Source organism: Solanum stenotomum, unplaced genomic scaffold, assembly GCF_019186545.1.
Source record: "Solanum stenotomum isolate F172 unplaced genomic scaffold, ASM1918654v1 scaffold12163, whole genome shotgun sequence".
Lineage (NCBI taxonomy): Eukaryota > Viridiplantae > Streptophyta > Magnoliopsida > Solanales > Solanaceae > Solanum > Solanum stenotomum.
The window spans coordinates 12,384-25,480 of record NW_026021912.1 but is presented as its reverse complement, the minus strand read 5'-3'; the positions used below and the strand labels follow the sequence as shown (position 1 = coordinate 25,480).

Genomic DNA, 13,097 nt, shown 5'->3' with positions numbered 1-13,097 from the left:
TGAAGTGCGTGATCCACAACTATGGCTAAGAGATGTTTATATAGATGTGGACGGTTGCTGCTCTATTATGGAAACCCAAGGATGTTCAAATCAGGGATCCTTAAATTGAGTCCTTGATTTATTTTGATTGATTTGCTGAATCATATCCATATCAGATATGTGCATGATTAAATCAATTCCTTCATTTGTTAGATGATCTCCTTGAATCATGGTTGATATTGATAAACTTCAGAATATATTCTTCTATGACTGATTGACAAATTAAATCAATTCCTTCCTTTGTTAGATGATCTCCTTGAATCTTGGTTGATATTGGTATACTTCATAATGTATTTTTCTATGACTGATTGATAGATGTTCTCTTTCCTTCAAATATTTGTACTGATTGACTGGACTTTTCTTGCCTTCTATGCGTGGCTCCATGAATCCTGGTTGGGATTCTGGTTGTTGTGATTTATCTTCTTGATATTATTTTCCATAATACCTTCTTGATTTGCAGGCTGCTCGATTTCCTTCCTTATTTTATTTCATGCGAGTAGATTATGAGTTAGCTTGTCATTATTCAGAATATCATAAGTTAACAAGAATGAGTTTTGGGTTATAAATCGGGTTAGAATTAATGATCCAAAATTTAGTGGGAATCATAGTTGGCAACACTTAGGTGGATGAATTAGTCTCACGTTACTTGTTACATCACAAAAATTTGGGTCGTTAACTCTTGGGTATTTATAATCTCTTGGGATATATAGCAGGGGCATTTTTTATCCTGAAATATAACGAAAATTATAAATAATCTATTTTGCATAGTTCAGGAGCAATTTTTACTATTATCCCTATAGAGATTGAAGTAAAGAAGATTTTAAAATTAAAATTTTAATCTGTTTTAAAGTATTAAATATTAGGTGCTTATTTTGGGATTAGTTAAGCAATTTACTATTACCTTTGGGAAATTTGCTCAGTTTTATTTCCCACGTTAGGATTAAAATAAAATATAAAAAATATATATATTTATATAAATTTAAAAAAATCATCTTCACTTTTCTTCCATTTTACTATTCTTCTTATTCACTTTTATAGTAGTATAAATTATTTCAAGTTTACGTGGAAATTTCCTCCTTTTTTGGTTGTTTGCTTTTTGAGTTGTGTATGATGACATCTTTATAATAAATCATGCAATCTTCCTCTATACTTTTGAAAATTATTGGTTAGATTTTCCATTTTAAGTACTTCATATTCTTGGTTTAATTACTCCTATTATTTTTATTAAATATTAGTATTAATTAAAAGCACAAAGAGTACTCCTCTCCTCTATATATGGAACAAGTTTAATTTTTATACTGAATAACTAACTAGCTCTTAGCTTATAGAGAACACAACAATATTTGTTTTTGGGATTTTTGGTGGGTTAATTTCATTTTAATTCCATTGTATAATTTTCTATTTAATTAATTGATTAATTTTTGGTTGAGTTTTGTTTGTTTTTTTCTTTTCTTTTTTCTACAAATTATCAGAAAATATTGCTTCTCTCTTTCTCTTTTTAATACCCACGTAAGTATAACTTTCAACAACATTTTTCAAAAGGTAAAAATAAGCTTCTTCTTGTTGAAATAATAAAAGAATAGAGAAATGGATCATGTACAGTTGTCAAATTATGTTATAACAGAATTGATAACATGACTATTAGTTAGTTAGTAAACTAATCTGTATTAGCTATAAATAGAGGTAGTTAGCTAGATATTTTCTTAATTCATTCAGTTGTAAAAGATTAGCAATTATCAATACAAAGCAATCCGTTTATTTACTCTCTAAGCTCCATTTTAGATCTTAAGGTTCATCAGAAATGGTGGAATTCAACATGGTATCAGAGCTCGGCTAGAAGATTAGGAGCTGGTAAATCACTGACGACGAGCTTGTAATTGAAGGTGCTGGTTCAATCAATCTTTTTCCTTCTGTAGAATTTTTTTTGCGATTTGAATCTGAGGATTAGCAATGGCGACACTGGATGTTAGTGATCCTCGACATCCTCTCCATTTGCAACCATCAGATAACCCTAGAAATGTGATAATTTTGATCCAGCTGAGAGGATCTGAAAATTACTCAGTCTGGAGCAGAGCAATGAAAATTGCACTGCGAGCTAAGCGTAAAATGGGATTCATCGATGGAAAGTGCACTAAGGATCTGTACAAGGATGATCTAGAAGAAGAATGGTAGCGAGTTAATGCTATAATTCTCACTTGGATTATGAATACAGTGTTGAAGGAGTTAGTAAATGGCATCATGTATGCAAATGATGCGCATGCAGTATGGGTGGATCTTCAAGAGCGTTTTAACAAAGTCAATGGATCAAGGATCTACAATCTCCATAGGGAAATAGCCACAATTTCACAAGGTACATCTAATATCTCATCCTATCATTCACAATTACGTTTACTGTGGGATAAATACCAGTCCTTGATTCTTGCATTATGTGGATATGTCACATCGAGAGATTTCGTAGTACATCTAGAACAACATAAATTATTTCAATTCATGATAGGATTAAATGAATTGTATAATGCAATTAGGAGTCAAATTTTACTTATGACACCATCTCCTTCTGCTAGTCAAGCTCATGCTATGTTTGCTCATGAGGAGAGTCAAAGGAAGATTTGTGAGACGAGTTCACAAGGAGGTATAGTCAGTGACTTACATGAAAGTACAGTGTTGATGAGTCTACATAATAATCAGCACAGGCAAAAGGGATTCAATTCATATAATAATTCAGAATACAGTAGTTATAATAGCAATTCCTTTTGTGATCTCTGTAAGAAGAAAGGACACACACATAACATATGTTACGGGTTGATAAGCTACCCACCTGGATACAAAGGGAAGAAGAAATTCGTTGTTTAATCAAGGAAATAACAACATAGGAGAAAATGTTTGGGATAAACAAGCTAATATGGTCATACAACATACTGTAAATGAAAGGGGAGATGTTGGTCACAGAGATAATAATGCTGGAAACATTGAAAATGGTCAAAGACAGTATAATCAGAGGATTAACAGGGTTCATGCTGCTGGGGAGGTGAGATAACACAAAGGTCACAGCCACAAGCTTCTCATCAGCCAAATCCTAATTTTTACAACAAATCAGGCTCAAAGGGACCGAATTATTTTACTGATCAACAGTATAGTCAAATAATAAGCATGCTAGACAAGGGCAAAAGAGTTTAACAAGCAGGTACCATGGTAGGTAATGTTGCTTCTCATTCATTGCAAAATTGTACAAATGCTTGGATAATTGATACTGGAGCCACAGACCATATGACCAGTAATTTGCACTTATTGACTAATGTGACCACACATATGACACAATAAGAAGTAATGTATATCTTCCTAATGGTAAGACAGTGCCAATTGATTACCAAGGAACATGTCATATTGCAGGTGGTTATGTCATAGGAAATGTCTTAGATGTGCCTAATTTCAAGTATAACTTGTTATCAGTATCATAACTAACAAAAGAATTATCTTGCTCAGTGATATATTTTCCACACTTTTGTGTCTTCCAGGACCTTTATACTGGGAAAGTGAAGGGGATTGGTAAGGAAGAAGGTGGTCTCTATCTCCTACAGCCAAAAGGTTCTGAGAAGATTTGCAGTAGAACAAGTAGCAGCAGCCTTGCAGAAAAGGTCATAGATGATGTTCAAACATGGCATAAAAGACTTGGACACATCCCAGCTGGTGTTATGCAGAAGTTGTCTTTCCTACAAAATAAAGTGTCAGTCTGCAGTTTTGATAATTGCACTGTATGTCATATTGCTAGACAAACTAGGAAGCCATTTCCTCACAGTGTTACTAGATCAGTAATTTTTTTTCAATTGTTTCATATAGACATCTGGGGACCCTACAAGGTTCCTACTAATGTTGGTCATAGATACTTTCTCACTATTGTGGATGATCATTCTAAGATGATATGAATTTTTCTGATGAAATTGAAAAGTGATGTTGTTTTGCTTAAGTCCTTTATTAAAATGACAATTGTTCATTTTGATATGCATGTTAAGATGATAAGAACAGATAATGGTGCAAAAAAATTTTAGTAAAGAGTGTACAAATTTCCTACTCCAAAGTGGAATTTGGCATCAAAGTAGTTGCCCACATACTCCACAACAAAATAGAGTAGTGGAAAGAAAATAGACACATTTTAGAAGTGGCAAGAGCTTTAAGGTTTCAAGGGCATCTACCACTCCATTTCTGGGGAGATTGTGTTTTGACAGCAGTCTACTTAATCAATAGGCTACTATCTACTGTATTAGCTGGAAAATCACCATATGAAATTTTTCACAAAATCGGGCCTTCACTTTCCAATCTCAGAGTTATTGGTTGCTTGTGTTTTGCAACTGTCACTGAGAAAGTAGATAAATTTTCTCCTAGAGCTATTGATGCAGTACACATGGGCTATTCTGCTACACAAAAGGCTTACAAACTTTGTGATTTTAAGTCCAAAAGGTACTTTGTGAGCAGGGATCCTTCAGGGAACATATATTCCCTTTTCTCCAGTTGAAGCATGGTGATAACAATAAACTTTTCCCAGAATTAGAGGGTATGTCTGATGATTGCTATCCACTTCCTGTTGCATCTGAGGTTATTCATTCCCCTTATGAGAATGTTTCTGCATCCAATTCCCCTTTACAAGAGTCATCAGTTCCTGCTGAGACCACTGATGGTCCTCCTCCACCTGCAAGAAAGTCTTGTAGACCTTCTAGACCTCCTATTTGGATGACAGATTTTGTTTGCCCTTCCAAAGGAACCAAAACTTGCTCTTATCCCTTCTCCAATTATGTTATTTATGTCTTTCTTAATTCATATTGACAATATTAACTGACTTCTGTTTCTTCTGAAGTTGAGCCTTCTTCTTATGCTGAGGTTGTCACAAATCCCAGATGGCTTGCTGCTATAGAGACTGAGATCACAACCCTTGTTCAAAACAAGACTTGGGATGTGGTTGATATTCCTAAAGGGAAGGTTCCTATTGGTTGTAAATGGGTCTATAAGATCAAGTATCATTCCAATGGAGATATTGAAAGGTTTACAGCTAGGTTGGTTGCCAAGGGGTACAGTCAACTTGAAAGTCTAGATTACCAGGAAACTTTTTCCCCTGTTGTCAAGATGCTTACAGTCAGGGTTATTATTACTTTGGCTTCCATGCACAACTGGAACTTATACCAAATGGATGTCTATAATGCCTTCTTGCAAGGTGATCTTGAAGAAGAGGTTTATATGCAGCTTCCTCCTGGATTTGGTAGCCAAGGGGGGCAGAATCAGGGTTGCAGGCTTCTCAAATCCTTATATGGACTCAAACAGGCATCCAGACAATGGAATCTTAAACTTACTAATGCCTACTAGATGCACATTTCAGTCAGAGTCAACATGATCATTCATTATTCATCTTAAGAAGGCATGGCAAGCAGGTGATTATATTGGTCTATATAGATGACTTATTGATTACAGGAGATGATGAGGGACTAATTCAGGAGGCTAAGGATGTGCTACATAAAGCTTTTAAGATCAAAGATATAGGGTCTTTGAAATACTTCTTAGGAATTGAAGTTTGCAGCTCCAAGAAAGGGATTTTATTGTGCCAAAGGAAGTATGCACTGGAACTAATTGTTGATCTAAGACTGGCAGGATCCAAAAATGCAATGACACCACTTGAACAAAATCAGAAGCTCACAAGCCAGAAGTATGACCAACATTGTAGCCTACGGGATGATGCACTTTTGAGTGATATCAAAGGTTATCAGAGACTGATAGGAAAATTGCTATACTTGACACTAACCAGGCCAAACATTGCATATAGTGTTTAGACCTTGAGTCAGTTTATGCAAAATCCTAAAAAGTCTCACCTAGAAGCATCATACAGAGTTGTAAAATACATAAAGAATGAACCAGGTCTGGGAATCTTACTGAGTGCAGAAGGAATTGCTTCTCTCACAACATATTGTGATGCTGATTGGGCCAGTTGTCCAAATTCAAGAGAGTTAGTGACTGGCTATATTGTGAAATTTGGACAATGCTTAATCTCTTGGAAGTCAAAGAAACAAAACATTGTGGCAAGGAGCTCAGCTGAGTCAGAATATAGGAGCATGGCACTGACAGTATCAAAATTAATTTGGTTGCTGGGATTGTTTAAGTTTTTGGGAATGAAGATAACTACACCAGTTCGACTACTTACAGATAGCAAAGCAGCAATGCAGATAGCAAGCAATCATGTGTTTCATGAGAGGACAAAACATATAGAAATAGACTGCCATTTCATAAGAGAAAAGGTTCAGCAAGGGCTAATACATCCAGAGTATGTTTCAACAAATGAGCAGGAGGCAGACCTATTGACTAAGGGACTTGGAGGAGTTCAGCATTATCATTTGATGTCCAAGCTAGGCGTCTTAAACATTTTTTCACCACCTAGCTTGAAGGGGGGTGTTGAAATAATAAAAGAATAGAAAAGAATAGAGAAATGGATCATGTACAACTGTCAAATTTTGTTATAACATAATTGATAACAAGACTATTAGTTAGTTAGTAAACTAATTTGTATTAGCTATAAGTAGAGGTAGTTAGCTAGATATTTTCTTAATTCATTCAGTTGTAAAGGATCAACAATTATCAATACAAAATAATCAGTTTATTTACTCTCAAAGCTCCATTCTAGATCTTAAGGTTCATCAGAAATGGTGGAATGCAACACTTCTTGTAAAGAGATTCATGCTTTTATGCCTATGTATATATTCATGCAATTTCCTCCTTTTATTAATTAAAATTAAACGGACACTTTTTGAATTTTGAGTGTCAAGTAAATACTTCTTAGTAAATTAAATTAATAAATTTATCTGACAAATCATTTTGAAATTTTAATAAAATTAGTTCAATATTTTTTGGAATTGACACTTTAAATTTAGATAAATCATATATTGTAAATTTAAATTATTTTTTTATACTTCTTTGATGATTAATCTTAATTAAGTAATTAAAGAGAACTATTAGCCCATTTATCTTTTGTCAACCACTTTTTTTAATATCATTATAATATTTTTTTCCGCAATTATTCTATTCTTATGACTATGAGTAATCTGTGAAACTATTTTTTTTCTCTCTAAATATTGATATTCATTCTAATGAAAATCATTATTTCGATTATAAGCTATATATACACATTAATAATATAAATAATTTTAATTTTAATAAATTTTGTTTGATTGAATTTAGGTATACATTCAAGAGGATCATTAAAAACAAATTGACAAAATAATATTTAATATAACTTATGTTTTGACATTTTCGAATTGTTGTTACTAGTACATAAATATGTATACGAATATCTATAAATATTTGAAGTCATAAATGTTCATATTTAATTATACACATTTCAGAGATATCTGACCATTTTTGATATATTTTTACAATATTTTGGTTATCATGAAAACACTTAAAAAATATATCAAGAATGATCAGATATCTATGGAATATGTATATGATAAAATATGAATATTTATGAGTTCAAATATTTATAGATATTCATAATACAATCTACGTACGAGTAATAGCAGTTCAGAAAAGTCATAACATAAGGTATGTCAAAGAATTGTTTCGTCAATTTATTTTTCATGATTCTCTTGAATGTATATCTAAATTCAATCAAACAAAATGTATTGAAATTAAAATTATTTATATTATTAGTGTGTATAACTTATAGTCAAAATAATGATTTTCATTAGAATGAATACCCAACATTTAGAGGGAAAAAAAACCAATTTTACTGATTATTCATAAACAAGAATAGAATAATTGCGGAAATTTTTTTATGATAATATTAAAAAAAAAAAGTGACTGATAAATGATAAATGGCCAATAGTTCTCTTTATTTAGTTAAGATTGATCATCGAAGAATACAAAAAATATATTAAAAATTACAATTTATGATTTAGCTGAATTTAAAGTGTTAATTCTTAGAAATATTGAACTAAAGAAAACTCTTCATTTCAAAATGATTTGTCATGTGAGATAAATCTATTATTTCAATTAATTAAGAATAATATTTGCTTGATATTCAAAAAATGTCATATTAATTAAAAGGGCGGGGGGGGGGGGGNAATTGCATGAATTTGTATAGACATAAAGAACATGAGTTTCTTTACCAAAAGAAACTCATTTTTACATTCTGAAAAGTGTTGTTAGGATTATACTTACGTGCGTACCAAGAAGAGAAAGAGAGAAGCAATATTTCCTGTTAATTAGCAGAAAAAAGAAAAGCAAATGAGAAGCAAAACTCCATCAGAAATTAATTAATTAAATAGAAAATCATACAATGAAATTAAAGTGAAATTAACCAACCAAAAATTCTAAAAATAAATTGTATAGTGTGTATAAGACCACCCATATTGTTGTGTTCTCTACAAGCTAAGAGGTAGCTAGTTCTTCATCAGCACATAAATTAAATTTGTTCAATATATAGGGAGAGGAATACTTTATTTGCTTTTGATTAATATTAATAGTTTAATCAAAATTAGTAGAAGATTGATTCTCATTGGAATGAATATCTAATATTTTGAAGGAAAAAACAGTTTCTCTGATTACTCATAACTAGATTAAGGGAAAATGACATGATATGTCTTTTTAACTTTGTTATTCAGAGTTGATATATCCCTATTATAAAAACGGCTCATATATATTCTTATTATTCCACAAATAACTCACATATATCATTTTCTTTAATAGAAGTGAAAAAAAAATTGGTTTTAAAAAAAAACATTCATGTTGGGGTTTATTTGATCCTTTTCACAAGTATATATTTTTGTTTTGCTTCTTTAATTCAATGAATAATTTCAATTTATTATTTTGATTGTCAAATTTATTTTTTCACTTTCTTGTAAAATTTATCATATATGCCCCAATTCTTTTATATCTAATTATAGTATATTCAGAAAAAAAAATTAGTTAAATTTTTTTCATTATTTTCCATTCACACTTTTTTTTATTTCTTATAATTTTTTACTTCTTAAAGAATGAAAGAAAGAATTAAAATAAGAATAAGAAACTCAAATAATAATCACTAGAATTATATATATATATTTAAAATTTAAAATTTAAAAACAAATTTAAATTATTATTTTTTAACTATTAAATTAAAAGGTATATATGAGCCACTTTTGTATAATATTACTATATATTATAGAAGAGTCTAGGAATGACTACCAATAGTCTAATAAGATCACTACTAATGTCCAATATATTTATAAAATATATANTTTTATAATGATAAAGATACACGTGGATCACTTTTATAGGTACTCTCTCCGTCCACTATTATTTATCAGGCTAAGATCATACACAATCTTTAAGAAAAATTTAATATAAGGTGCAATTTGACTAATATAACCCTACTATCAATCATTATTAAAATGATTTGTACTGAAANTACTATAAATGACTTAAATACTCCATATTATCTATTAGAATAATTAACAATTATTTGACACTTTAAATTCTATCAATGCCATATAAATTAGGATAAAAAACCTAACATATAATATTTAAATATATTTAAAAATAATACAATAATTAACAGCTTAATTATTTAAAACTTATATAAAAAATATAATTGACTCTCTAAATTCTATTGGTACCACATAAAATGGATTATATAATAAACATATATTGTTTGAAATTGACGAAAAGAAACAATAAATTACAATAATTAATAAAAAAAAATAGTCCACTCCAAAAAATCTATCAATTAACAACATATATTGTTTGAAATTGACTAAAAAGAAACTATAAATTACAATAATTAACAAAATAAATCTCTCGACTCCAACAAATCTATCAATTAATGCCACATAAATTGGGACATGGCTAATAACATATATTATTAAAAAATTAGGTTCAAAATGTACTATAAAAGACAATAATTAACAACTTAATATATTAAAGAGACATATAAAAAAGGGTTAATATTTGAAATTCTGCATCTGCCACATAAATTAGAACAAAGAGAGTAATAAATATTATTTTCAAAATTATGTTAAAAAAAAGTACTACAAATCACAATAGCTAACAATTTAAAATATTTTTAAAATCATATAAAAATTTCAATAACTTTTCAAATTCCATAATATGACATAAATTAAAATAATATATATTGGGGCCGTGCTGGCACGGGGTCCTATATCTAGTGTAATTATAAGAATATATATGAGCTAATGAGTATTTTTTTTCATTCCATTTTTATAATGATAAAGATACACGTGGATCACTTTTATAGGTACTCTCTCCGTCCACTATTATTTGTCAGGCAAAGATCATACACAATCTTTAAGAAAAATTTAATATAAGGTGCAGTTTGACTAATATAACTCTACTATCAATCATTATTAAAATGATTTGTACTTTTTGAAAACTGTAAAAATAACTTTTTTTTTCACATTAAAGTAGTCTTGTAACTTTAAAATGACTACTTTTTGAAACTAGTAGTTATGTAATTATTAAGGGCAGAATTGAGAAAAAGTAACTAATTGTTTTTTGATTGTTTAAATTGATAATTAGTTTTGGACAACTATTTTTAGTATACATGACAAACAATAGTGAACGGAGGGAGTAACAAAGAGTATACCAACGAGATACGTCAGACCTTTTTCAATAATTTAAATAGCTATGTGGACTGTGGTAAATGATAATCTAGCAAATCTTTGAGAGCGACAAAATAATGAAATCTGCAATTTCCTAGAAGCTTCCCGCTATATGCTGAAACACAAACTATCAACTGAAAATGATTCCATTCAGCATGTCAGCCAAATAAATTACTATCATTATTTGAAACTCTCTCCATATTGTTAGTTTGTTACAATCATCATATAAAATTGATGAACATTAAATCCTAGTATGATATATAGCGATTGGAGACTTTTCTAATTCGAACTTAGATATTCTTCAATTGAGATTCCTTTAGAAATGAGATTTCAGCCGAGACTCACTGAACCACGTACAAATTCAAAAGTCCTTTCGAAAACATGTGATAAAATTGTAACGATACAAAGAAAATTAGAGCATTCAGTGCGAAAGCACGGTGCCAGGGTAGATGTTTCAGCTGGAATAAGTCAAGAGAAGCAACAGAAGCTAACGAAGCTGTTAGTGAAAGTGAATATACAGAACAGTGTGGGGCCGGTACATGTAGTAATGTCACCGGAAAACACCGTCCGGGAGTTGATAAAGGCTGCGATTGAGATTTACGTGAAGGAGAAGCGGCGGCCGTTGTTGCCCAGTAGCGATTCTCGGTGTTACGAGCTTCATTACTCCCAGTTTAGTTTGGAGAGTAAGTTCTCTGGTTTTTTTTTCAACTAGGAAATTTTTGAATTGATTCAGGGAACAAGAAAACTTATGTCAAAAGGATTCAACAATTTATATATAAACACAATTTTATTTTACCCTATTTATATACCGTATAATTTTCAGACGAAGTTGATTTAATTGAATTCTATTGCACCTCTGTAGCTAGCTGCAATGTCTATTTGACTAACTATTTTGTTTCATGGTGGGAATGTACAGGCTTGAATCTAGACGAAAAGTTGCTGAATTTGGTGTCTCGAAGTTTCTTTGTATGTCCAAAACCAAACTGTCGTCTTAATTCATCTTTGAAGAACAAAACAAAGGGCACTGAGAAACTTCCAATTATCTTGGGAAAGTTTATGGATCTCTTGATACAAATTGTGATAAATCTAAGTAATTTTTGGTCAAAATGTCACCTCCAATGGCTTTAATCATATATTTGAACAATCAATGCTAGTGACCAAGTCATGTTTATTACTAAATACTTTCTCCTTCTCTTTTTGTTGTAATGGATTCTTCTTCTTCTTTTTAGTTTTTTTGTGTGCAACTTACGATTTTATTAGAGTTGCACAAAATGACTATCAATGCTCGATGGAGCTTTCAATGTGATTGGACTCTACTAGTTAAATTTGGTACAACATGTATTCATCACAAAGATTTCAACATTTTATATTGTAAGTTTTCTCAATAAAGAAAATGTGTTACTGAGATTTGCTTTAATGGTCTATTATTGTAAGTAGAATGGTAGTTTTATATTTTTAATTGTTTTTTGCTATTGGACAAGCAAGTTAAAATTTACAGAATGGACATTTGATATTCAAAACCTTCAATTTCGTTATATACAAATTCAATGTTATTGACAATCAATAGTAGTCAGTAGATGTGTCGATAGCAAGGATACTCAGCCGAACACTTTTTTTTGTTGTACTCAAATGTCTTTATAGGTTAATTTTAGTAATTATTATTTTTAGTAATATACAAATTAAGAGTCTTGTCTAAACTCCTCCATCAATTTTATAGACCTTCTCGACAAAAGAAAAAAAAAAGATGACGATTTTAGGACATAAATGAAAGGCCTTGATACCTTTGTATTAATTTTTTTTTATCTATAACAATATACATTCATCATTATAATGATTCACTTTTTTGTGAAACAATCTCTCTACAATAATCTTATATATATATATAAATAAACCGGCCAAGTCAAGTACCAAACTCTAATTAGGAGATAATATCTCAAATGGTCACTCAATTTTAGATTATTTTCTTAGAAAGTCACTCAAATTTGGTTTTTGACTTAAAAGTCACTCAACTATGAGTTATTTTCTTAGAAAGTCACTCAACTTTGATTTTTAACTCAAAAGTCACTCAACTATGAGTGTCTCATTTACAAAGTCACTCAAAATGAATGTTTTACTTACAAAGTCACCCAATCTATTTAATTAATTTTTTTCATTAAAATTTACAAACATGAAATTTTTAATTCTTACTAAAATTTTAAAAAATTAAAAAGATATTTATTTAAATTATTTAATAATCCGATCCGCACCCCTGTTCTCCAATTGTGTGTGAATACATCGATCTCCATGCATTGTTCATAAAATGTAAAAGTTACAAAATTACTTTTTTAGTAAATTCAAAATTTTTAGAATATTAGGATAGAAAAATGCAGAACTTCTAACAACGATGCATAATGAAGGAACAAAAGGAAGTGATAAAAAACTGACTTG

The 13,097-nt window shown here is 30.4% G+C and overlaps 1 protein-coding gene across 1 annotated transcript; it reads left to right on the top strand.

The window, feature by feature from the left end:
• Positions 1-10,851: 10,851 nt before the first annotated feature.
• Positions 10,852-12,041, top strand: LOC125849973 (uncharacterized protein At4g22758-like). Its single transcript, XM_049529911.1, has 2 exons — positions 10,852-11,353; positions 11,587-12,041. The coding sequence occupies exons 1-2, from the start codon at positions 10,993-10,995 to the stop codon at positions 11,796-11,798; spliced, it is 573 nt and encodes a 190-aa protein (XP_049385868.1). The 5' UTR covers positions 10,852-10,992; the 3' UTR covers positions 11,799-12,041.
• Positions 12,042-13,097: the final 1,056 nt, after the last annotated feature.